General features: G+C 42.0%; 1 protein-coding gene across 2 annotated transcripts in view; it reads left to right on the plus strand.

Moving 5' to 3' along the window:
- Window positions 1-2,688: 2,688 nt before the first annotated feature.
- The window catches only part of PITPNB (phosphatidylinositol transfer protein beta), a 43,479-nt gene continuing 20,247 nt past the window's right edge, over window positions 2,689-25,920 (plus strand). For both annotated transcript variants that reach the window (XM_055794776.1, XM_055794777.1), the window contains exons 1-8: window positions 2,689-2,814; window positions 5,533-5,563; window positions 6,418-6,563; window positions 8,441-8,532; window positions 8,970-8,977; window positions 10,221-10,295; window positions 11,461-11,544; window positions 25,322-25,399. In XM_055794776.1, the coding sequence (XP_055650751.1) occupies window positions 2,795-2,814; window positions 5,533-5,563; window positions 6,418-6,563; window positions 8,441-8,532; window positions 8,970-8,977; window positions 10,221-10,295; window positions 11,461-11,544; window positions 25,322-25,399 (534 nt within the window). In that variant the 5' untranslated portion in view covers window positions 2,689-2,794. The remainder of the gene's footprint in view (window positions 2,815-5,532; window positions 5,564-6,417; window positions 6,564-8,440; window positions 8,533-8,969; window positions 8,978-10,220; window positions 10,296-11,460; window positions 11,545-25,321; window positions 25,400-25,920) is intronic.

Below are 25,920 nucleotides of genomic sequence, written 5' to 3' on the forward strand. Positions count from 1 at the left end.
ATTCAAAAGCACGGGAGCACGGGCATTGTGTGGAGACTGACACCCAAACAGGAGACCACAATTCAACAAGCTGCAAAAACTGTTTTAGCCAGTTTTGGACATCAAGAGTTACTACACAGAAGAATTAAAATGCAGTAGCTACTCATAAATAAAAATTGTGCAGGTAAGCTTCTTATGGGTTGACAGCTGACACAAACATCTATTTAAAACGACACCTTTCTCTTGTCAGCAATAGGGTGGCATTATTCACAATGAAGATCTCTGCAAGTGTAAATGCTGTGAACTGTTCCACAGCCAGACATATTCCCGTTTTTTGAGGAGGAATCATCATCTTTCTGCAGTGCCAAACTGCAGAGTTTTACCCTCGCCTTTGTCAGATCTTGAAATGTTGTGGGGTTTTTTCTTTCCAGTTTACCATGTCTTACACTCTTGTGAACATTTCAGAGTAAAGCAGAAGTGGCTAGTCTGCATAGCTGTGAAGAAAAATCTGGAAAAAAACGAAAACTAACACTCAGAAACTGGAAAGCAAATAAATGTATTTACAGTACATTATTTTAAGTAAATCCTATAGTTGTACCTGAATTACGATTTTTGAGCACCCCAAAATGGAAATGTCATTACCCGGCTGCTTTGTTCTTGGAGCATCATTTTGCCACAGGATAAACTTTAATCACCATAGAAACAACGATAAAGCCAAATACAACATCCAGAAGCAACCTGGGAGAAGCTGACATGTGTTGTCCTTCATGCGCCCTGTGTGGAAGAGCCAGGTATATCCCAGTGGTTTATCAGCAGCTTTAAGCATTAACAGGGCTGGGTCCTCATTCCAGGGATAAGGTCACTGCAAGATACGGTCTTGGATTCTCTTAGTTCTGCTGTGCTTCAGCTCTGAACAGCCAAGTTGGAACCAATTGTTATAATTCCTTCCTCATTCCAGGTCTCTAAGCTGCACCTTCATTTTCAGTTTTTTGCTGTGGAATTCAATGCTGCATGTCTCCACAGTACATGAGAGACTCCTGTGTAAAGATTTGTTGCTACTAGAGAAATCCTTATTTGGACTCAAGGAAACTCAGCATATTTTCCTTTTTGGATTAAATGCCTAGAGTAAAAGTTTAGTTAGTTTGCTCTGCCCTGCCCCCCCTCCCCCCATTTCTCTTGCCCCCGCTCTGTTGTTTGATTTTTGTGTTAATAGAAATGTGTTGGATGAGAAGGGAGTCGACGCTTTTTCACTGTACAGTGAAAGCATGTCCCACCCCTCTGCCTCCCAGTGAGGTACCTCAGTAAAACTCATCTCCTGCCACACACACTCGTAAATTGAGTGGTGTCCACTGCCTGGTGTGGAGGGACTGGGCACCAGCACCCCCCTGAGATATGAAGGCAGTTTCTCTCCTCAAGGACTCGAGTTTCAGGTTCTTTACAGGCTCAAGGAACTTCACTGGGTATTCTGCCCTTGAGGCTATTTCAGCCAGCTTTCAGTGCCTCTGAGCCTTAGAAGCTTCTTTCGTTTTTTCACTTTTGATGAAAGTTGATGGTCTCATATCACCAGCAGGTCTGTGGGACCAGAGGGTGCAGGTGGGTCTGAGCCCAGCAACGGCTGAGTCTCGTCTTATGTATGTCAGCGTGTCGCTTAACTTCTGGTGGTGGTGTTACCTCTGAATGTGATACAGGATAAAATAAATTATCTCACAAGAGGGCAGCATTGGACGCAGCGATCGCGGGTCCTTGTGTTACAGCCTTTACATCAGTGAGAGCGTCTCTCCCTTTGTGGCGGCATTAGCAACTCTGTGTCTGATTTACCGTGTTTCCATTTCTGCGGCAAAAGGGGGGCAGCCCCGAGGTAAGGACACAGCAATCCACCAGGAAAGGACTCTGCCTGCAACACACCGCGGAAAGACATTCTAGCTTCCCCCCTCCCCAAAAAAAATTAAAAAAAAAAGCAAAAAGCACCGCGCGGTCCGGCGGCGAGTCCAGCAGAGGTGCCCGGGCCGGCTGCGCAGGCGGGGGCGCGCACGGCGCCGGGGGCGCGGACAGGCCCCCCCGGGACCCTGGCTGCGGGAGGAATGACATCGATACACACCCCGGGTTGCCCCCCGCGGCCGGGCCGTTCCCCCGCGCCGGGAGCTGGCTCCGGCCGCCGCGCACCTTCAGGAGGCGCCCGCGCGGCCCCGCTCCCTGCCCGACCTACGGCAGGCGGCGGCGAGCCGGGCCGGGCCGTGCGCGCCGGCCGCCCCGCGGGTGCGGCTCGCCACGGTCGGTAGGCGGGACCCAAGCGGGGCTCTGATTACCGGCTGCGGTTTTTCCGGGGCCGCCAGAGGCCAAGAGCAGGAGGGGTGCTGCCCGGTAAGCCGCTGCAGCCCGGACACCGGCAGCCGGAAATGCCCCGGTCCGGGCGATCGGGGGCGGCTGCTCCCGGCCAGGACCCTCCGACCGGCCCCGCCTCACGGCGCCGCGGGGCCCCGGCCCTGCCTCACGGCGGGGAGCGCCCGCCGGTGACGTCACCGCGCCAGCACGCGAGACACGGGCGGCGCCGGGAGCGAGCCAGCCTGGCAGCGCACTCCGATTGGCTGCCTACGGGTGAGGTGGGGCGCTCGCGGGAGCTGCGCGCCCTCGGATTGGTGACGGCCGGCGCACGCGCGCCTTGCCCAGGGTGCGCTGGGGTCAGGAGCGGGGCCGCACGGCGCGGCGGGATTGGGCGCGGCGGCCTGCGGGGGCGGGGACTTCCCCGGAAGCGCGCGGTGCAGCATGGGCAGGCGGTGCCGGTGGCGCGTGCGCAGTGTGGGCCTGCGAGGGGAAGATGGTGCTGATCAAGGAATTGTGAGTCGGGGCCGGTGGCGGGGGGCGGCCCCGGGGCACGGCCCGGTGCTGTACGGTGGGGCACGGCGCGGCGGGAGCCCTCCGCGGCTCTCCCCGCTGGGCCCGGCCGCCGCTGGGTGGGGCAGGGCCCGCTCCGGCCCGCGCCCCGCTGGGCCTCCCTGGGTTCCGCTGCGCGGGGCCCGGCAGCGCCTGGCCCGCCGCCTCGGCCGCTCCTCCTGCCGGGCGGGGCCCTGGGGGGCGCCGAGTGTCTGGCGGCCCGGTGGGGCCGCACCCATCGGGCCGGGCCGCCGTGGGGCTCGGGGGGCGGCGGGGCCGGGAGCGCTGCCGGCCGGGGCGCGGGGCCGCTGTATGTTTCCCTGCCCCGCCGTGCGCCCACGCACCGCTTCCCCCCGGACTTCAGGCCGCGGTCGCCGCAGGGCACCGAGCGAGGGTCCGTTCGGCTTTACAGGCCCCCGAGTGTGCGGTCCCCGGCGAGGCGGTACTGCCCGGGGCGGACGGGCCGTGTCCCCGCGCGATGAATCCCGGACTCGTCCCTTCGCGGCTGAGGCTCTGCTGAGCCGGCCGTGCCGACGTGTCCCAGCAGGCGCCGCAGGCAGAGCTGTGTCTGGAGAGCTGTCGGGCTGGAACCTCATTCCGCTTGGGAAGGAGCTGGAGTGGCAGTGGTGACGGCCCTGCAGCACGCTGCAGTTACCTGTCCTGGTCGTGCTGGGAGCTCCACGTTTGGTAGATCTTCCCCTAAGGTCTTCTGCCAGCCAGCCATCGACTGGTTCCTTCCTCCCTCCCACCCCTTTGGCTTTAAATTACCTCAAAGTCTAGTAATATGTAGTGTCTGCTGTAGCAGTAAAGATGATGTGTATGTTCAAAATGATGGATAGTAGCAAATGTGTGTGTTAGGTTCCAAACGGGCTTCCAAAGACACTTCAAAGATTTACCTAAACTTCAGGAGAGTAGGTGCGAATGGGCAGCACTGAGGTACCAGGGCTGTAGCTGGCAGCGTGGTGTGAGATCCAGGTGTCCCGCTCATCCTGCGTTTTAGCAAAAGCTTACACCAGCCCTCACAGGAGAAGCTGTCTGTCTGTCTTGCATTTCCTGCAAGATAACGGTGGGTTGTGTGCTTATTTGTAAGGTCTTATCAGATTCCTTTGCTGCTCAGCTCTTTTGAATTATCACAATGTGTCATCGTTCTTAAGTTCAAAAAAACCTGTTCCTTACAAATTCTTCCCTTTAATCCCTTGCTTTCCCTTGTACGTTTGCTGTTTTCCTAATTATACCCCTATTTTACGTATTGTCACGTTGAAGACTAAAACTGAAGTTGCCCAAAAATCTCCTGTACTGTCTTGCAAGCCACATATGTGTCCTGTCTAGGTATTGAGTCAGCATCTGCTGGTGCCAAGACAGCTGTCTTCTGTCTGTATTGGTCTTGATAGCCAGCTTTAAAAATAGTTTAAGGACTTTTCTGTCAGGTAAAATAAGATACACTAGGGCTTCTTGTGGGAATTTTATTTTGATTGCCATTTGGCCGTTCTGTGTTTGGATGCAAGCTCTGCTTTCAGCCAGACACTTGCCAGCATTTGAGGCTGATTATGTTTTTCTCAGTTTCTCTCTGAAGGTTTCACAGTTTAAATAAAATTGTTTCAGTGAGGCACATAGTAGGCTAAAATAGAAAAATCTTTGTCCAGTCAGGGATAAAGAAGAAGTTACTTGGAAATTGCAAGACTGAGTTTGACCCGCAGGGATGATAATTTCTATCTTGTCAAGGTTGCGGCGTTTTCTGCCGGGGGTGGGGGTTGAGCAGAGCACTTTAGCTGCTGAAGTAATTTTCACAGCAGTACCTAAACAAAAGCATATCAAACTCACTGTTCACAAAGTGCAGACACAGTAGCAGGTAGCAATAGTTGAATCAGCTAACTGTAACTTTCTTCCTCTCTAGAACAGTGGGCAGGCTTAATTTATATTCATGCTTTTGGGATGATTATGTTGCAATTGAATCTTAATGGCTATAAGGTTGTCACTAAGGGAGGTAACATCACTTAAAAGCACTAGGAACAATGTTCTGTGATGTTGCTTTGCAATAATAGTGATTTACATCGTCTCTGTCCATTTTATAATGTAAGGTGAAACTGGAAAATACTGTCTGTGCAGCGTACTGTTGCTGTGAAAAATCAACTTCTGTGTCCCTGACGCTGCTTTTAACTGTACAGCGAAACAGTTTGCCTAGAATGCACTTGCTTCTGCCACCTACATGGGGTATGAGCTGTGGTTGGTTTTTAAACAATGCATAACAGCTGTAATTGCCAAAAATAATTCATAGGCTCTGAGGGCCTATGCATTTGCCTTTTTAAATTGTATAGATGGGACTTCTTACTGTGTAACATGTGAAAAAAGCTCACACCTCAAAGTTTAAACAAATTCAGCACAATACAAAGTTATGGCAGAGCTGGAAGCAGATCCTAGATTTCCTGGCTCTTCTGTGCAGGTTCTAACATTCTTAACCCTCTTTTTTTTTTTTTCTTTTCCTTTTGTAATGTATCTATTGTTGGTTTTTACTTGGGTTTGTTGCATTATATCCATGCAGCCTTACTGTCACAGAGCATTTCTAAAACGAAAACTGGAATTTTGGCACTTCCTTCTTGAATGTCTTTGTTACAGTTTATGTCTGTTACTTGCAGATGAAGTATAATTACTCATTTTGTTGAATTTGCTCTTTTCTTCTTTCAGCCGAGTGGTTTTACCTTGCTCAGTGCAAGAGGTATGTCCTCATCCTACCTGCTTTTCTTTCGGGGTGATGGGTGGGAGGATGTTAGTGTCTTATTTAAATCTGACTAGCCTGGATCCAAGTGGTTCCTGTGCTGTACACCCACCAGGCTGCGCAGGTAAGTTACCAGATGTGTAAGCCACCAGTGAGCAGAGTTAACCTCTTGTAGATCAGTGAATTTCAAAGGAGGCACATGCCTGCCGGCAGAGAACCTTTACTTGTGCAATTCTGCACGGCAGCAGAATTTTTCAGCTGATCAAGGCACTGAGTGACTCCAAGCCTTTTCCTAAAGGCACTGTAGGAATCGCCTTCCAAGATCTGAAGCCTGCAATTTAAATGGCACTGAGATATGTTTAAATGATTGTCCCTCAGAAATATGTTCAGACATTCTATCGTGAAAGTGTTACACTTTTTCCCCTACAGTGTGTATTTTATGGGTCCTGTGAGAGCAGTATCTAGTTAAAAGTATGAATCTGGGGGGCTGAGTGCTGGAAATCAGTCATTTCAAAATCTGTAAACTAAAAATCATATTTCTCTTATACAATTAAGAACAACATATATACTTTGCTTTTAGGATGGGAAAGATTAATAACAGCATATTTGCTATGCTGTACCAAAGTGTTGCATTAATGTGAAACAAACCGATTATAGACCTGGTACTTGTGAGCTACATATAAATTTTGCCAGTAGCTTGTCATACTTTACTAAGTATTTTTTACATGGTGTATTTTACTTTCCTGATAATTTTCTTTGTACACCTAATTTTCACTGGAAAGAGCTAATTTTTTTATACATTAAAAGTTTTGGCTAACTTTAATACAGAAATTTTACTTCTCTTAATTTTTCAGTATCAAGTTGGGCAACTTTATTCTGTGGCAGAAGCTAGCAAAAATGAAACAGGAGGTGGTGAAGGAATTCAAGTCTTAAAAAATGAGCCTTATGAAAAGGATGGCGAGAAGGGACAATATACTCACAAAATCTATCACTTAAAGAGGTGAGAAAAACTGATACGTATCATGGTCACCTGATGTTGAGTGAGAAATGTGTAAAAGTGAGGGCAGCCTTCCATTCTTTACTGTTCGGGGGTACTTGTATTTTTCTACATTCTGTAATTTGCTGAATTGTGCATGAATGTTCTGGTGAGTGGGAAAATGTGAAATACAGTGGATTTTAAATATGTGGGATAGAGTAATAGAGAACCGTGCAAAATGTCCCATTTGTTAATAGACAAATGCATCTCTAAGTAGGAATAATTTGAATTCTTGGTATATCGCCAAAATAATGGGTTAGTATCACGGATGCTTTGTAGGGTAGCCTGAAGGACAGGAATGTTGATATAGAAGGATAGAGAAAATGAGTGGTTATTGTGTTATAAAGGAAGAATGTTTTTATATGATCTGGTATTTAAGAAAGAGTTCTTATGGCCTGACTGCTCCTTAAAAACACTCTGTAAGGAATCACACAAAGTCTTGTGGTGTGGTAGGGTAGTTTTTTCTCAGAGAGAATGAGTAAGTTAAAGAATATTTTCAGAAGTTACCTGCGTTTCAGAGCAGGTAAAACCAGGGTTATTTGGAAATCTGACCAACCTGGGGTCTGAACATGTAGGGATTAACACTGGATGTTACTCCAGGGGGCTGCAGTACTGTAAAGGTAGCCATGTCATTAGGGTTTGTAATATGTTGTCAAGTTGTGAGGATTAGTGTTCCAGATGTTTATAAATGGGGGAAAAAAGATCTAAATTAAAAGTTGAAGAACTGAATACAGTTACGGTTGGCTACCCCTGGGGGAGGCACAACGATGACGTGGGAAAAAAATACTGTACAGCAGTACTGTTCCAAAGCATCTGAGTGTTTAGTGTCTCGGCTCTGTGAAAGTAAACAGGAAGGCAAGCTCACTGCAGGGCGGTGTTGTGTGGGATTGCTGCACACAAGGTATGAATCGTAATTCCTTTTGGTTGGCTTTGGGCATGGGACTTTCAGATGTGCATGAACTGGAGGGTAGAGAGAAGTGTGGGCAGCGTGACTGGTGTGGAAGAGCTGTAAGAATTGTGTTTGCTTATTCTAGAAAAAGTCCCAGATGGGTGGGACTTAAGGTTCCTGCAACGTAAAAAAGGAATCATCAGTAGGCTTTTTTTCCTTAAATCTAAAAGAAAAAAGGACAGGAACTCACTCACCATCCTTGGAGGAAAACTGAGGATGGAACACTTACACAGATTGAACTCTGGCTGTTCCTTACACACTTCTTGCTGACTTAAAGGCACCAGTCTCAAATACTCTCCTAGGTAATACCAAATTTTCTTTGTATCGGGTTTTGTTACTTTTTTTCCAAGCATCCAGGTTTGGGCAACTGTCACAAGCCCTCTGTTGGACTACAGGGCAGTTCCAGAGCTGGTAATACTGCTGCTCATGGTGAGCTGCAGTTTTCCTCTTCAGGCGTGGCTGGAATAGCTGAATGGCCTTCCATCTGTGTTGTGGGCCAGCCAAGTTACAGCTTGCTCACTGATCAGCCTCCAGTTTTGCTAGAGAGTTTGGAGTCAGGATCCCTGATGCAGTGCTCTCCCTCTACAATTATCTTTGCTGTTCTTGAAGAGAAAAGAAAGCACAGCTTTCATTGTTGTTGTAGTTTTTTTCCAAAAATATTTCTAGGTCACTCTGCATTATCTTGTTATTACCTTCCCCATTTTTTTTCTTTATTATTTTGTGATCAGTAACAATGTTGGAGTTCCTGCATGTTTAACTGTGGATAACTTGTACATCATTGCCTTTAAAGTGCTTAGGTAGAATGTGCCTTTCTTACTAGAGTGGAAGAAATCAGTGAGGAACTTCAGCTGGCAGAAATTTTGAAAACATTGTCAATGTTTGTTTTTCACAGTAAAGTTCCTGGTTTTGTAAGGATGATTGCTCCAGAAGGCTCCCTGGTGTTCCATGAGAAGGCTTGGAACGCATATCCCTACTGTAGAACAAGTAGGTCTCCTGCTGTGTGTTTTGCTGTCAGTGTTCAGTCAAGGGATGGTCTTACACGGTTTGGGAGAAATGATTCTCTTAAGGTCTAGAACAGAGCCTGTTTGAAAGCTCTTCATGGTCCATTAGAATAAGGTGACTGCTTTGTTTTAATACTTTCAATTCTAAGTATTGAAGTAAGTTCTAAGAGTAGGCCCTATGTCTTTTGTGTTTCTGTTCAGTATTTGAAGTATCTTATAATGAACTTCTGAGGCTAAGGCTAGCAAGTCAGAGTTTGCTGAACTCTGCTGACTTGACACACACAAATGCTCTTAGAGTAATTTTGAATTTTTCTTATGCTGTGAAGCAATCATTAGATGTGAGACTTCTCAAAAACGATTGTATCTAATAACACTTTGTTTTTCCTTTTCATTTTCTTTGCATGTGTTTTCGACGGCCAGTTGTGACAGTGAGTATTTAAATTGCTATCAGTCCTTTGTTGGTTTTTTTTTTTAAATATATTTTTTCTCTTATTACTGCTGCAGTTGACTCTGACTCTAGCAAGCTAGCTCCAACCTTTTATATATGCATATGTGCCTCGCCAGGGTTCCTGGCATAGACCTCCTTGTTACTTTATTTGTCTACACATGGCTATAATTAGAAAGAACTGTAATTTGTCAGAGAAATGCTTTCATTTTTTACATCATCTTTTTATGTCTTTACTTACCATTACAGCTGCATAATGTTTGTCCTGGTAAGATATAATGCTAAAAAAGAGAAAAACAAAAAAGCCAAATTGGAGGTTTCTATTCTCTTGAATGCAGGAAGAGCAATGAAATACAAGTAGTCCCTGACTGTCTGAGAACCTGTTTCTGTAAGGTTAGAACAGGTTAACTGAGAATCTAAATGGACCATCATAGCTGGGTGGGTTGGGTTTTTTTGTTTTTTATTTAAGTTGCATAGGAAAGAGATCATTAAGGCTGTTTCCCTGTGTATTTATTTTGGTGACCTAGGAAGCTCATAAATTTAATGTTAAATTGGTTTATCTGCTCACTTGGAAACTCGATTTAGATTGTCACTAGGTGGATGCAACATAAGCAGTAACAAATGAGTTTGTGAACTGTTAACTTGACTCATTGTGATAGCGTACACCAGTGTGCACACCTTTCTTCTGAAATTAGAAATGTTCTGTGCTAGTCTTCAGAGATGCAATTTAGAGGTAGCTGGACCTTTATGATTGAAATTGTGCTATACAGTAGCATCTAATGTTTATAAGCTATTACCCTGCCTCTCAGAATAGTATCATTTATTAAAAATTTCATGCAAATGTATTTTAGTTGTTTTGTCATAACTGCAGTATTAATAATTTGAAAATTACTTGAACATAGAGGTAAAGAATTTCATGGTTGAGGAAGAAGGATGGTAAATGACAGTATTATTTCTATTTGTATGCACAGAGTCAGAGTTGGATTTCTCAAACATGGCCGGTTTTAATTTAGTACTTGCTGCTGCAGCTGATACTTAAGATTTAGATACTAGTTATCTCGTTTTACCCATTTCTGTATGTGGGTAAGGGGGCTATTTCTTGTATAATTTAAATAAAATGTGTTGCTAGTCAAGGCTTAGTAGGGACTAATATGTGAGTACCATTTATCTAAACTTTAAGCAGAGAAGGTAATCAGCCCTATGCTTTTTGATTTTAATTCTTACAGAATGAATACATGAAAGACGATTTCTTTATAAAAATTGAGACCTGGCATAAACCAGATTTGGGGACATCGGAGAACGTGAGTTGGGATTTGTATACCAGGCATTAGTATTACTTTCACCACATAGTCATCCAGATAAAGCATTCTATACCTGATAATGGTGGATAATTACTGGATAAAGGCAAAGCCCTACCAGTGTTTAATGTAAAACAAGAAAAGCGTTATTCAGATCTTTCTAAGGTGGTCAAGCTGTCTTACCTATACAAGGTGCAAGAACAAGAGAAACTTATTTTTTATATTGAGGTCAATGCAGATACTTGATTCTCCCTCAAATCTTTAAATAGATTTTGAGTAAGTTCTTTTTAATTTCATGTTCTCTCACCTTAGGCATGCTGTGCTACTTGGGCTGACAAGTTTGTCTGAAAACAGGTTTCCCGAGGCTGTTGGAGTTTATCTGTGTACAGCTTCTGTAGAGTTATGTATTGAAGCTGCTTCTGTAAGTTTCCCAGGCTGGCCATACTCTTGCTTTCCTCCCTAGGCAGTTGGTTTGGTTGACAGGTCTCCTCAGGAGATTTTTATTTTTTTAATCTATAGTGACAAACATATTTATAACTCATCCACAAAGGAATAATGGTCAGAGTGTTTTCAGTGCTTGGATGAACTGTAGCACTAGACGTACTGCAGAGATGAGTATTTCCTGGACAGCTCTGCTTGCTATAATTATAAGTTTAGGTGTGCCTAGCAGACTGCAGGTGTGAAGCTGATTACATCTTCAGACCTTTATATATCTTCATACCACACACACTTCATCTGGTCCATATTAAAGGCAGCCCTATGATTTAGGGTACCTATAGATTAGTCAGGTTATTGAAACCTGCCATATTTGCACTTTGGAATTTGTGCAGCTTCTTTCTAGATCAAAAAGCTCGTGCAGATTACTGAATAGGTAATGTTTCTAATTAGAGCTTGATTTCATTAGCACTAATGAATGTGACAGAAGAATACAGCTTAATCTTAAATCCAGGTTTCCTGAATGCACAAGAAGTGAAGGCTTTGTGCTGGTTTAAAATTGGTTAATGAGTGAATTAAACTGTAACTGAAAGGCAGAGGACGAAAGCACAGATTTTGAGAACACTGCCTTGATAAATCCAGAAAAAAATCCACGACATGCATATGTACTGTGTAAGATGCACTACTGTGTAAGGTGGCAGCATGGAAATCATTCCTTTTTCTCTTCTTGCAGGTGCACAATTTAGATCCAAACACATGGAAGAGTGTTGAAATTGTCCATATTGACATTGCAGATAGAACTCAAGTAGAACCAGGAGTAAGTAAATGCTCTGCTATTGGGGTATGGATGTGGCATGTAGCATGCAGCTAATGACATTGATGCTTGGTGTTGATCATGTTTTACCCAACAGATAAATGAATATTGTCTTGAATAGAATTGTTCTTTCCAAAGTTTCACACTTGGTAAATGCATTTACAACTTCAGTCTACTCAATTTGACTTCTGGTTGCACAGGACACGAAGGGCAACAGACTTCTGGCACAGGTGTAGTTTTCACTTTTAACTGTAGATAAAGTAGTTGATTTGGTCAAGCAAGCATTTATGTGCGCGTCTTAGTGCGTGAGACCAGAATCGGTCATGCAGGACATCTGGGACAGAGCACAGTGGCTCTGCCAAGCTACTTCCATGCTTCTGCTGCTACTTCTGGGTTACAAATTCTTTAAATTACATTCTGTTCCTCCACACATCCTGCATTCTGGGGTTATGGCAATCTCAAGAGGATCAGTCAGGTTTTGCCATTGAAATCTAGACCTTGTTTGTTGTTTAGTTTTTTTAAACTTTGTTCATCAGAGTAGTTCTCAAGACATGAACTGCTCATCTCTTCTGAAAGCTGTGGGATTACTTCTTCAGTTTTGTCTTTAATGATTGCTTTGGCAAGCGTAAGTGTCCTGGATACACTCAGAAGTCTGTCAATAGGAGCCTGTGGTCTTTTCCTTGAGAACTTGAAGCTTAATATCATGATAGAAGAAGCAAAAATTTAGGACAGATTTTATTAGTAAGAGTGCATGGTTACTCAGAGAATTTGTACGTTGAGCACAGGTGTAAATTTGGAAGGAGTGTCCATACCAGGTTGTGTGGAGTCTGTGTTAGCTTGCCTAGATGTGTGCTGGAAGGAGGCAGCTAGATGAAGAAGTGAGTGTGGCAAAGTTTAGTGCTGGGCACGCGCACCTTCAACTTGCCTTTTCAATAGCCCTTTGCACAGAGAAGACAGTGGTACTGTGAATGGCGATTGTATCAAATGCTACTGAAGTAAATACATGAAGGGATTTCTAGTTAAGCTTTATCTGCCATATTGAAATTTTGCTGACAGGGTTAACACTAAATATTTGTAACAGTTTCTGTTCTTTTCCCTTCTGTTATCAATATTTTGTTAACCAGCTCATAGTCGTATGTTTGGGTTGGAAGAGTTTTTCAAATATCACCTAGCTCCAGCCCCCTGCCACGGGCAAGGACACCCCCCCCCCCCCCCAGCCCAGGCTGCTCCCAGCCCCGTCCAGCCTGGCCTTGAGCCCAGCCAGGGATGGGGCACCCACAGCTGCCATGGGCAGCCTGGGCCAGCGCGCCACCCTCACAGGGAAGAATTTCTTCCTAATATCTAACCTAAATCTGTTCTCAATTCAGAACTGTTGCCTCTTGTCCTGTCACTACAGACCTGGGTAAAAAGTGTTTCTCCATCTTTCTTATAAGCCCCCTGTATATTAACAGGCTGCAGTGAGGTCTCCCCAGAACTGTCACGTCTCCAGGCTGGACAACCCCACCTCTCTCAGCCTGTCCACACAGCAGAGGGGCTCCAGCCCCTGACCATCTCCGTGTCCCTTCTCTGGACCCGCTCCAACAGGTCCCTGTCTGTCTCTTGCTGGGGACCGCAGAGCTGGATGCTCTGGAGGGGGGGTCTCACCAGAGCGGAGAGGCGGAATCACGTCCCTCCACCTGCTGGCCGTGCTGATTTCGGTGCAGCCCACAGCTGGCTTTCTGGGCTGTGAGCACACGTTGCCAGCTCATGTCTGGTTTTTCATAGTGCATATGGTTAATGTGAGTAAGAAGGTAGGATATGTTGATTGTAGATGCTGGTTTCTGCAGCTTTAGAGAGCAGCTTCACCATACTTATGTGCCAGCCTTACTTCCCTGTTTTTACTGCTGTTGCTTTCTACACTTCTGTATCTATTGGGATTGTTGTCTGGTTTGTTCAGTTGTAACAGCTGGACTGGTCTGTGTGTAATCATTAATTTTTGGATAGTAGGAAAATGGTATGCACTAATACCGACACCAATTTTTTTTACACAATAATTTGATTTTCTCAGTTTTGTGCAAGGAGACATTCTTTATACTATTTAATTGTTATTTTATGAAAATAAATACTTGGATATCCTGCATTGTGGGAGAGGACTCCTTTGCAGGGAACAAGTGGAAAGGCTGTGTCGTGTGAAGGAGAAAGGTTACTGCTTCATAAATTTCCATTTGCATTACCAACATTGCACTGTTGCTTAACTGATGTTAACAGATGATCTGTGGATTTACATGTGTGAAAATACATTGTATGGAGAACCTCCCTGTAAACCAAATTAAATGTGTCTTGCCTATTTTAATGCAGCGAGGAATCGTTTTGCTGCCCCTTGTTCTTTCAGACATTCCATATGACCTTAGAGCTGAACTGGCAGGTAAATGTATGTTGTGCATTCCCTATTACATGCCTGGAATTGTGGCAGACAACTACAATGCTGTCATCTGTCAGAGTGCTTGCTTGATCACAGTATGTGTAAACAAAGGGTTGTGCTTATTACTGTGTGTTGAACTTCAGTATTTATTCTGTTTGAAGTACTTTCAGTGAACAGCACTGCTCATGCTGTATGCCCTCTTGCACCATTAGATTACATGGCCTGCCTTTGATATTGCCAGTTTCCTTTGTACTGAAGACTGACAGATGGTGCTGTGCTAAAAGAAGTTGTATTTTTGGCTCGGGGCAAAGATCCATCTAACCCAGTATCCTGTTAGTGGCCAGTAGCAGATACTTGTGGAAGGATAAGAAACTTGGGAGGTATATACTGGAAGCTGGGAGGTGCATATCTCTGAAAGATCAATCTGTATTTAAAGGACTTCAGAGCTAGTGGTTTTATCTGTCCTATTGCATTCATTATCCACTTACATGCCCATGAGCACATCTAATTCATTTTTTTAACCCATTTATACTTTTGACCTTTATGGCATCATGAATTCTGTAGAGTGTTAGATGCTATGGAGGAGAAAAATACTTCCTTTTTGCCTGACTGATTAATTAACTGGGGGGGGGGTGGGGGTGGAGGAATGTTACTTGTTTATATTTTCTGCACAATTTATTTTACAGATTTTGATCATATTTTCTTTTTCTTCCCCCACCTTCTCTTTAGCATACCTTTCCAAGCTGAGGGTCCTTATCTTTTAAGTCCATCTTCATGTAGAAGCCATTTCATGTGTAGAAGTCCTTGGAACTATTTTCAGTCCGTTACCCTCTTTTTATCTTTTTTTACATTTGACCTACAGAGTATCAAAACTAAATGCAGAGTGGTTTAATCCAGAGTCTGAAATCTCTTCTGATGTTTCTACATTCTTTCTTTTTTAGTACCATTTAACGCTATTTGTGCTTTTAGTAGATATCTTCAAATTTAAACTCACAGTGTAGCCCATCATTGCGTAGGAATACTTGGGACTAATTTTCACCATGTGATTCAGATTTTCATTTCCATTTCATCTCCCAGAAGTTGTTTTGCAAAAAAGTCCTGATTTCATTGAACAGATGACTGTGTATTCAAACACTTACACGGACCTCAGTAACTCTTGAGTTATCTATTGGCAGATGCCCTTCCCGCTCCACTCGTTGGACCCTTTCCTAGACAGTTAAGCAGAAATTCTCTGGGACCCACTCTTGTAGTTTCTTTTGTTACGAAAATTTGCAGTTTCTGGCCTTTGTTTTCTCTCTCTTTACTGCTTATGACTCCATGAGAGAGACTTTTCATTCGTGCAGATACTTTTATGAAGTTCAGGTAATGGAACTTGAGGAATTTTTTTGGGGAAGATCAGCTACATCATAGTAACAAAATTGCCCTGATCTACTTACTTTATGTCTTCAGAGAAGGCTGCTGGTTTTGGAAAGTAAATGTCCCCTATGAAAGCATTAGCTGTTTTCTGTGTATTCTGTTAGTCCAGAGGTTCTTTTCCTACAGTTTCTTCATCTTTGTTCAGTAATATTAGAGCAGTTGCTAGTTTACTCTGAGTAGTTTCTGAAATCATGTGCGTTGTATGGCGTTTGGTTTGGTTTGATGCTTGTTGTTTGGGAATTATCATTCTTAGTGGCTGGTGGGTTTTTTGGTGTGCCCCTTTTGTTAGGGAAGAGGGATAGTCAGTGTGGCCAAAGGAAAGTTTTATTTGTACATTTATTTTCTCGGTCTCAGTTTTGCCTGGAAAAGCAACTCAAATGTACTATCTTGGGTAACAGTATGACTGAAAGAATGGAACTATCTAATTTATCAAATCCAGCAATTTTGATAAAAGTTTTCATATATTTAAGATTTATCATTTCATTCAGTCACTGAACCTTGTCCAACCCATCATAGTGTAGCAATCATGTTAGTTCCAGAACTACAGTCAGCATAAATATAAAAATAGTAAATTTCTTTAAGATACTAATGGCATGCATATGCTAATTCATGCTCATTTAAGTATGTATAGAAATAATTTGGCTGACATCTGTGGCTTTCTTTAGATATAAATTTAACCCTGCCCTCTCTTAATCATCTCCAGCATACAATCTATGTAGCTTTATGTGATTTGTATACAAAAATCACTTCCCAGGAGAATAAGACTTTCTAAAGTGTAAGCAGAAGAGAACACTCAATTAACATCAGAAGAGACTACACTTTTGGAAACAATTTGTAAGAAAGTAGAGTGTAGTGAAAACAAAGAAATTGAAATCAGGTTTGTAGATATTTTTGTAAATGAAGAAATTAAATATCTTGTTCTAGGTCGTAGTGGATCTTCGTTATGTTACTTAAAACAAAGACCTAAAAATACAGTTTTATACAAATCAGTCAAATTACTTAATGCGTGCCTTAAGGGATAGGATGTCTATGTGCTGTGCGGTAAGTATTATTCCTTGCCCTACAATTTGAAGAAATATAACGGCATCTAGGATATGCTCTTCGTTTGTAGTCTGTAAAGAGTGTTAAAAGATTCTTGAGTGACAGAGCTGTTATTCTCATAGGTGGATCTCTTCCATTTTGGACCTAACTTATCATGTGATAGGCATCTAAAAAGTCCATATTACTAGTCCAGAAGCTTAGTATCATCATGCGTTTTATTGGTAACAGTCTTGGAACACCTTATCTGGGTGATAAACTTGACTATGTATTAGCAAAATGATCAAAATATACCTCTTAGTTTCTTTGAAAAAATCAAGAACATTTCTTTTTGGAGAAGCATGAGAAAACCCTCTTGTTTTAAACTTGTTTTTTGTTGGACTTCAGTTCAGCGGGGCTATTTCATTTTGGTGTCCAGGTGAGGCAGGTGTGTGGATGTATGGACCACTACTGGTGCTCAGCAGGTGGACGATAACTAGTTGACTTTGGATCACATAGTCCTATCTTTATTCAGCAGCAGTTGTTTCTCAAGCCTTGTGAAGCTCCACTGTCACGCTGCCGTAGGTGTTTGCAGTCTAGTCTATAAAATCACCGTGTGCAGAAGGATGCTACAATGGCTACAGGTCTGGAGTGGTCAGTTTTTATTGACCTGCTGCTGAGGAGAGCCCCAGTGACTTACGAGACTTGAGAGATCCAGGGGATTGTGGATCCTGTTTAAAAATACGTTAGTGGTCAGGATTCAGGCGCCAAAATTGGCAGTCTGGTGCTCAGAGTACTGCCTGAAAGTGACCCTGTGGCTGTGTCTCTGGTCACCAGGGCTCCTTGAAGTGTCAGATCCAGAAATGCATGGAAAATACTGACTGCTACAGACTTGACTTTTGCCCCAAAGTGTGTGTTCTGCTTTGCCTTGGACATTTGTATTATCAAAAAAGGCTTGTCTGAATTACTGAGTTTGAATAGATGACTGTTCAGCCTCCATCAGTACTACTTTAGAATAAAAATGCAAAGGATTGTTTGCTCATGTGATTCTTAGAGGGCCCTGGTACTTTCTCCCAATCTTCAGCCTGCTTCCAGAATCAGCCTTTCTTCATATTGGGATGTTATTTACTGGTATAGAAAGTAGAATAACCTGTACACACTTTGAATTTTGCTTAATCCCTTCACTAGTACCTCTGGCTTCTTTTACAAGTATGCGTCTAAAACTGCGCATTCCATGGAACAACCTATGTATGTATAAATAGGGCTTATTTCTAGTCAACTGGTTTTTTCCCTCCCCTGTTTTCTATCCCCTAACTAAGGCTTTTTTCATACTGTCCTGGGTGCTTGTAAATCTTCATGTCCTTCAGTCTCTTTCATGGGACCTTTGACTTCTAGGACACGGCACAACACTGCAGCATACATCTGTGCTAATGGAACAAGACTGGCTTTATTTTAAATTTGAACCTTGGCATTCTTTCAAAGGGAATTTCAGGGAGTAGTTCACCTGATAGCTGTCCTGTAGATACAGGACTCTTCAGGAGATGGGGATGACTGTAAGGTATCTGTTACTAAAAGCCATGTAGCTAAACCTACCCAAAATACTTGAATGTTTTTTTGCATATCAGTTAAGTGGACAGTAGTGCTAGTGATTTTCAGTTATGAGACTTGGGAATATGACATACTTTGATTAACCTGATCTTGATCTTTATTGTGCTGTGGACAAGTATTCACAGAGCTCTGGATCATTTTGGGGAAAAGTGCTAGTATACGTTTCCTGCCCCAGTCAACTTTGTGTTTTCTGCAAAATAACACTTAATATTATGTATGTTCTCCCTTTTAAAAAGCTAATGCCATATTGAGTTGAAAAGCCAGAAACTGTGTCCACCTGCCTAGTTGGTCTTATGGCACTCTGTGTTCAGGAAGCTTTTTTCATGAATTTACAGGCATGACATCAGACTTGTATCATTTTTATGTTCAGTTCTAAAAGTTTTCGTTCTGTCCTGTATGTATGTTTTCAAGTTTTATATTACTTGATAGAGTAAACTATGAGCTATCTGGAGTACTGTTACTACTTCTAGCAGGTCTTATAAATTAGAATTGTAAAGAAGCACCCAGATCCCAGGTTTGTTGCAATTACTACTTTATTGTATAGGACTCACAGTCTCTCTAAACAAATCTTTACAACAGTTTGTTGCATTCATGCATATTACATTGAGATCTGAGCAGAAACTGCCTATGAAATGGTATCTGTATATTTCTTTGAAATGTTTTTTGGCTCCTCTGTATTGTTATGCTGCTGTGTAATGATGTTTTGCCTGTCTAGCTTTCAAGAGGGCTTCAGGGTTTTTTCACCATAATATTTGTTCCAACAGCTGCCTGTTTTTCTTCCTAAGAAGGACTTGTTGCTGTCAGGAGTTAAGCTCTTGCTGCACAGATATTTTCCTTAAACTCTGCAAAGAACTGTTGTTTATTTGTACTTTGGCTCTAGTCCAGTCTTCTTCCTTCCATGCTGTTAGGGTTTGTGTATTGAGAAGAGTTCCTACAATGCTCTCTTGTCCATCTCGTCTTTAAGTTAGACAGAGTTTTTTCTTTGTCCTTAGCAGCATTTGTGTTAACTGAGTCCTGAAAGGTCTTGGTTCAAAGCCTCTGTATGTGGTCTCTAGCACAGAAAACTTTACCATGACTTAGATTATTTTTCTTCAAATTTTTGTTTTCACTCCTGTATTTTACTTGTAGGTAACATTTTTTTTTTCCCCTCCCAGTGTTTCCAACTGTGTTTATATGTGGGTCCTAAATGCAAGAGCACAGTTGCTTTTTACCAGTGTCCCTGTGCAGGGAGAGGTATGATGGCAAATTACATGGTGTCACGTGGACTTGGGTGTCCCTCTGGTATCCAGTCAAATAATTCCACAACATATAAGAGGCAGGTCAAGGTTGCATGTATAGGTTAGTTTAAATGACAAAACAAAGATTGCATATGTAAGCAAAGTTCTTACCTTAGCAAGTTTTCTCATCACTGTATATTTGAAAATTTGCATCCTACTGTTCATTTCTATAAGCTTGTGTGGTATATACCATAACGTGCGGGTCTTAAGTACTGATGATGCAAGATACCACAGGTTTTGTTAGCGAATGCAATTTTTAATATTAAATTTTTGGAGGATTTTGAATGAACAGTCTATTACTTGGAAATAGTGATGTTTGTTGGTATTTTTGCTTTATTTCTTTTTACTATTTTTTGTCAGGAAGGGGTTTGCAATGCAGATGTAGAAGTTGCCAAATATATTTCACTTTAGTCACGTGTCAAGATCGTTTACATTTCTGCATTGTATGGAACGTGGAAGCTGTCTTTCTGGTGGAGAAAAAGCCTTGTTTTCTGAAGTTCGTTTAGCTTTCTTCAAGCAAGGATGCTGACTTCTTAAGTTTTTAATACTTATGTAGATTTCACATTGTAGTGCTTACAAAGGAAAGTAGCTCAGTTAAATATCTGTATCTATAAGCATGCTTGCAGGTTTTTGACAGTGCTTTGCAGCAACTTGTAGCAAGTTGAGGCATTTCATCTTTGGTGTGTGTTTAACACTGGCTATCTTGCTGGTGTTGTGAGGCATGTATTAGTCCCTTGTAAGCTTCTCAGAGTACATCGATTCTTCCCGTCTGTGCTGGTTCCTGGATGCTACAGGGCTGTGAAGAGTGATGGCAGTTACTTTGGTGACAATTTGAGTGAAGGGGTTTTTGTCTTTGAAAATGATTTTGACCTGGGTCTTCCAAGCTAGTACAAAGGTACAGTCTAGTAACAAGTCATGTCACCTAGTCAAAATATGTGTGCTTTATAATCTGATGCAGGGTGATTCATGCAGTCTCCTGTGGATTTTTCTTACTGCTATTGACATTTTTAGATTGGACCACAACAGTGTGCGTTTTCCAGTAGTGATCAACACTGGATGTTAAGGAAGGTAGAAACCTCCGCTGTGCTGCTTACTCCCCCTGCTTCCCAAGTGGAATGGGTGTAGGAAGGGCTGGTTAGGCAGAAATTATATTCAGCGTTGTCTAATTGGAACCAAAAGCAAGACAAACAATATAAATGTAACAATTGTGGTATGTAAATACATGTTTTTATTTATATGTAATCATGTAAAATAATAACTGTATAATTAAATTTAAATTGTGTAAACATAAACAATATTACAAATACATAATCTCTGCAATATTGTATTGATATTATTGGGGAAGAGATGTACTGTTTTCTATCTTTTTCTGCATCGTGGGGCTTCCACATGTTATTGCAGCCTAAATTGTTTCATGGGTCAGAAAATTGTTCAAAATAGTCTAATTCCCTGTACTTCCTTTCCTCAAGTATAACGTTGACAAATAAATTGTGTTTTATTTTTCTGTTTAATGAGAAGGGCTGCACTTAATTTGAGACATTTGTCGTTAAAATGAAGTGGTTTGCTGCATTCTCTATCTTGGGGCTTTCCATGGTAAATCCGGTGCTGATGAGCTGTGTTGTCTGATGTAATCTTTCTCTTTGACAGTTATGTAGAGAAATCTCTGCAGAGTGTGCCGTTGTAAAGGAACAGTCCAAATTACATCCTGTTCTTCATGAGAATGCACTCCTGTAGCTTTAGTAAGGAGTCGGAACTGCAGCTTATCTGTCCTTCTAGTGAACAGTTTGGAAAAAATGTTTTACAGCCTAGAAACGTGTCACTGTGGCAGCACAGACACCTGGGCCCAGCCAAGCACTGCCTATCAGAAGGCAATTAATTCTCTTTCAGCAAAAATCTCTAAAAGATTTCTGTGCCTTCTTTCTTTCTTTATCATTATTGACCTCTGATGGAGTTAGCAGTATTCTGCCTGTATTTGTGTTGAAAGTAACTTAAAATTTTTGTTTTAAATTGCTGGCAATTTTACCTGGTTGGGGTTTTCAGTTTCTACTAGCTCCAGCCCCTACCTACATATATTCCCTTTCTGGTTTTGCAGATTTCAATTTTTTATTCCTCTCAATCATGTTTTTTCCAGGCTGAAGATTCATGGTCTGCCTTGTTATTTGAATGGAATTAGTTCCATAATTAATCATTCTTGCTGTCTTCTGTATCTCTTCCACTTCTAATGTATTCTTTTAGAGAAAAGGATACCAAAAATCAATGTAATATTCAAAATACAAATGTACCTCAGAATTGTAGTGTCATAAGGTATTTTGTGTTATGTTCTCGCCTGGTTTCCTAATATCCCAATGTATTTCAGATGTTGGGCTCATTTTGATATTGCCTTTCTGTTGCTTTTAGGTTTGGTCTGTTGCGCTCCGTAGCGATCCATGAAAGCACAACAGCAATCTCATTATAATTATTGCAGTTTCTTCTTTTTTCCTTTAAAGAAAGCGTGGAGATACTCTTAAGAACATCCTGAATATGGTATCATCACGCAGTGCTGTGAGACACTGCTTACAGCTGGGACAGCAGGCCAGGCAGCATCCTCCGGGTATCACTAGTGCAAATGAAGTTTATGGTATGGATGTCCCTGTGCCCTGCACCGCTGCGGTGCGAGCTCTGCCTTGGTAGGGTATTCAGACAATCAGACTAAGAAATTCAGGGTTGTCTCGATCCAGTACCTGGCTTTATTTACAAAACTGGCATGAAAATATGGAAGCTTTTGTATTCTGTGGTTCTGTTTAGCACAGCGCTACCTCAGAACAGCAGCAATATTTATGCCAGGAATTAGTTCTCTAGAACAACATGTTTATTGGAAGATTGTTTATCCGTTACTATAGCTTGGTCCTTTTCTTAGTGTCTTCCATCCAGTGTTTGAGTGAAATTGTTAAACGCAGTTATAATCAGTAATTTAAAACATTAAATATATTTCTGTAAAAATATTCTGCCGTAGTATTTACATGTATTTTTAAAACGTGATTTACTTGTGAAGAAAATGCTTCTTTTTTTTTTTCCCCACCCAAGGATTGTTAAAAAAACAAGTCGTGTGCATCATTCAGCCTCCAGAATATGCAGGACCTGGGGTTTCGAGTAGGTTGCAGCTGTCTTCAGCCACAGTATTTGGAAATAACTAATGAATGAGAAGTCTGCAGCTGGTGGCGAGCACTGTAAATTGTGTGCCCTCAGCTCGCCTCCCCCTTGGCTTCCTTGGCTTCCTGGAGGAGACAGGCTGCGCACAAAGGCAGCAGGCACGCTCGCTTGGTGCGCGCTCCCCTACAGCAGTAATTGGGAGCTACGGCTGCATGTTGGGTGCTGAAGCCATCACACACTTACTTGCTTTTTTTGATGTCTGTAAAAAGGGCATGTCCAGTAAAATAATAAATAAGCAGGGTTTTACTAAAGTTCAGGTGACAAATATTGCTATTAGTCTTTCTCCAATTATAATAATACTGAGTAATAAAAAAAATTACATTTAAGTGTTGCTGAATTTAAATGTTATATACAGTGCTTATGCTGATTCCTCTGATTGTCCCTGAGGTAGACAAAGTATTATCTTAACACCTGTGGGACCACCCTGCTAAAGTTGTCTGGCCATGATATCGGTTCTTTAAATAAACATACTGTTTCAGTTTAGAGGAAAATACTACTTGTAGAAGTTCATAAAAAATACTGGTGAGCAATGTGATTGAATGTCTTGACTCAGATGTTTCTAGGAAATTCTTGCTCAATTCTTAAAAGTGCACGTTTGAATACTCAATGTGGAAGTTTATCTGAATACCTATTAATACTTTCTAGATATATTAATTACAGAGGCTGGAAAAAATCTGTTAAAAGGTTTCTTCAGCCTACTTTAATACATAGTGTAGGTAGCTACATTAGAAGAACTGGGAACAATGAGGAAAAAACTGGGGAGAAGAATGTATCAGAGAATAACAGCTGATTTTCTGTAAGTGAAATCAGATTCCTCTGAGAGGATCTCCTGGATATTCCAGTTCCATCTAGCTTGCAAAAAGTGCATTGTAAATGTCAAAATCGTTATGAAAGCATTAATAGCTAATTTGTGTAGCCTCGCTCAGTGGATCTGGAATTTCAGCCTAGAAGTAGCCTTCATTCCTCTGTGCTAATGGAAAAATGTAGATTTGAAAACTGTCGTGTTACACGGGATCTTAAAAACTTCTGATGGCTGAAACAATGAATTCCTGTAATGGCTCCCCCATTGTATATGCACTAGCACCATCTGTTGAATTCAAGTTACATGAGTTAAATGTGAAAAGTAGGGAAATGGAGCTGTTTTGGGAGGGCTGAGGAAAGTTGATGGGAATTCTTTTGTGTGGATTGGTTTTCCCATGTTCGTTTGGGATTGTCCTGGTGAATAAATGTGAAATCCCTTCAGAACAATGAGAGGGAAATGCTTTTGCACAGGTGATAATTCATCAGGTGCTAATTATCATAGGGTGGGAACTGAGGCCAAGAATAAAAGTGGAGAGGAATACCCAGTTATATGATGGTCTGTAACTGAGGAGTTTATATCCTTTCTGGGAAAAAAAACCCAAACCCAACACAGAATAGGGAAGACTAAACTGTTCATTGCTTGGAGTGACAGCTCTGTCTTGGGTGTTTGCATCCTTCCATGAAGCATCTGTTACTGGCCACTGAGACAGAATATTAGAGTGGTCTCTTGTACAACTCCGTCTGACAATTCCTGCTCGATCATGTTACGGTGTTCGGGTTTTTCATGTGTGCTTATGTTCATGCTTTTGTCTACAAGAATTAACTTGGTCATCTAGGGAAACCAGTTCTCCAAAACACACTGCTTCTGCAGCAGGGTTGTAGTTAGATGGTTTCAGTATGCTTCAGAAGAGACATCACGATTTCAGTGGGTAATATTCAGAGAGCCATTTTTTTAATTCACATCTATCTTGCTGCTGATGGCATGTAATTTTGAATACAGGGGTGAAGGTCTAGTTTTAATTAATCTTAGAAGCAGTTTACAAACGTGATTCCTTGTTGACAACTCTCAGGTGCAGGAGTGGGGGGATGCCAGTAGCTACTTTTCTGGTGGTATTACTTTCACTCCATGTTCTGCAAATTTTGTCCTCATTGAAACTTGTTTTTCAAAATGAGACCTTAAACTCTGCTAAACTTCCTTGGGGCTTTTCAGTAGGACCCATCAAGCATTTGTTCTGCTTTAAAGCAACTTAAACTTTTACGGTTCTCCACGGTTGCGTGGGTGTAGTGTTATTCTTAGGGTTGATGTTTTTCATGCATTGTGTAAACCTTAGGTGTTTTCAATTACTAAGGTCAGAGTTTTTAATCCTTTCCTAATTTCCAAGGTAGCATCTTTATCAGGTAATCATTTTCATGCCCCTCATTAGGAAAGTTTAAGTAAATCTCTACGTTGGAAGCATTTGTCACTTTTGACTCTGTGGGTAATAGTTTTGTCCCATTGTGTATGACTAGGTAAGCAGGGATGTCTGTTGTGAAGCAGTGCCACTCAGACTGCTGCCTTCCCTCTCTGTGCTTAGCCTGCTGATGTCTCGCAGATTGAGATTATGCAGTTTCTAATTTTGCAAGTTAGCTCACTTATGCCTTCTTCCCTTTCATTTTGGGGTTCTCAGGAGTGGACACATGTTACAGCTTGGAAAAATGTTAGCGCACTGATTTCTGTATCACTGGGTTCTGTATTACTGCTATCTCTTCCCCTCAGAAGTTCACAAAACTGATAGATAATGCTGATGTCACACAGTGTGCAGCACAAAAAAAATCCTGAGCTAGAAGGCAGCCCAGGTGTGCTGTTGTAGTATGAACTGGTAATGAGCACCACTGGTGATAACACAGTGAATGGGTGAGTGTGATGGAGTATTCAACACAAATGTAAATCAACCTAACACGTGTTCCACCTGTTCTGCTGCACATCACTCAGGAGAAGCAGTTTGGTAGTCCTCAACAGAAGCTTAATATAGTGGAGTATTGAATCTGTTTGGGTTTGTTTTCTGACTCTCACGGGTTTTTTATGTTATAGGACTACAAAGCTGATGAAGACCCTGCATTATTCCAGTCGGTTAAGACGAAGAGAGGACCTTTGGGGCCAAATTGGAAGGTACTAAAAACTGATGTTACAACCTTGTGAAGTCTTTATCAGCAGAAAAAAAGTCATGGTTCCTTAGAGACTAGCACTAGTACTGTTAGTCTTAAAACAAAGGGCAGAAAATGAATACTTTTTTGTATTCAGCTAAAATTCCAAATGTGTTAGTAAGCAAAAGTACTGTCTGCTACTTGTTTAACATCACTACTATAACCAAAGCTATGCAAATTTAAATTGGATGAACTTTATGCTTACTCAGGTTTGATATGTGAATATACACTGCGATGAATTCCATGGAAGTCATCAGTGCGCTGGAGGTGACTGAAAATGAAAAAAAAATTGGTTGGAAATTTCCTTGTGTTTAAATGGATATCAGTGTATTAGAGCAGGCTAATAGTTACTACCTGTGTATGTTTTATTTAGTTACCAAACAATTAGCAGAAAAGACTGGCAACTAAATCTAACCCTGTCTTCACCTTACCATACTGAGTATCTAGGTATTTTTCATTTGTATGGAGTGTGTACAAAATGCTATG

Source organism: Falco peregrinus, chromosome 2 (genome assembly GCF_023634155.1).
Source record: "Falco peregrinus isolate bFalPer1 chromosome 2, bFalPer1.pri, whole genome shotgun sequence".
Taxonomy (NCBI): domain Eukaryota; kingdom Metazoa; phylum Chordata; class Aves; order Falconiformes; family Falconidae; genus Falco; species Falco peregrinus.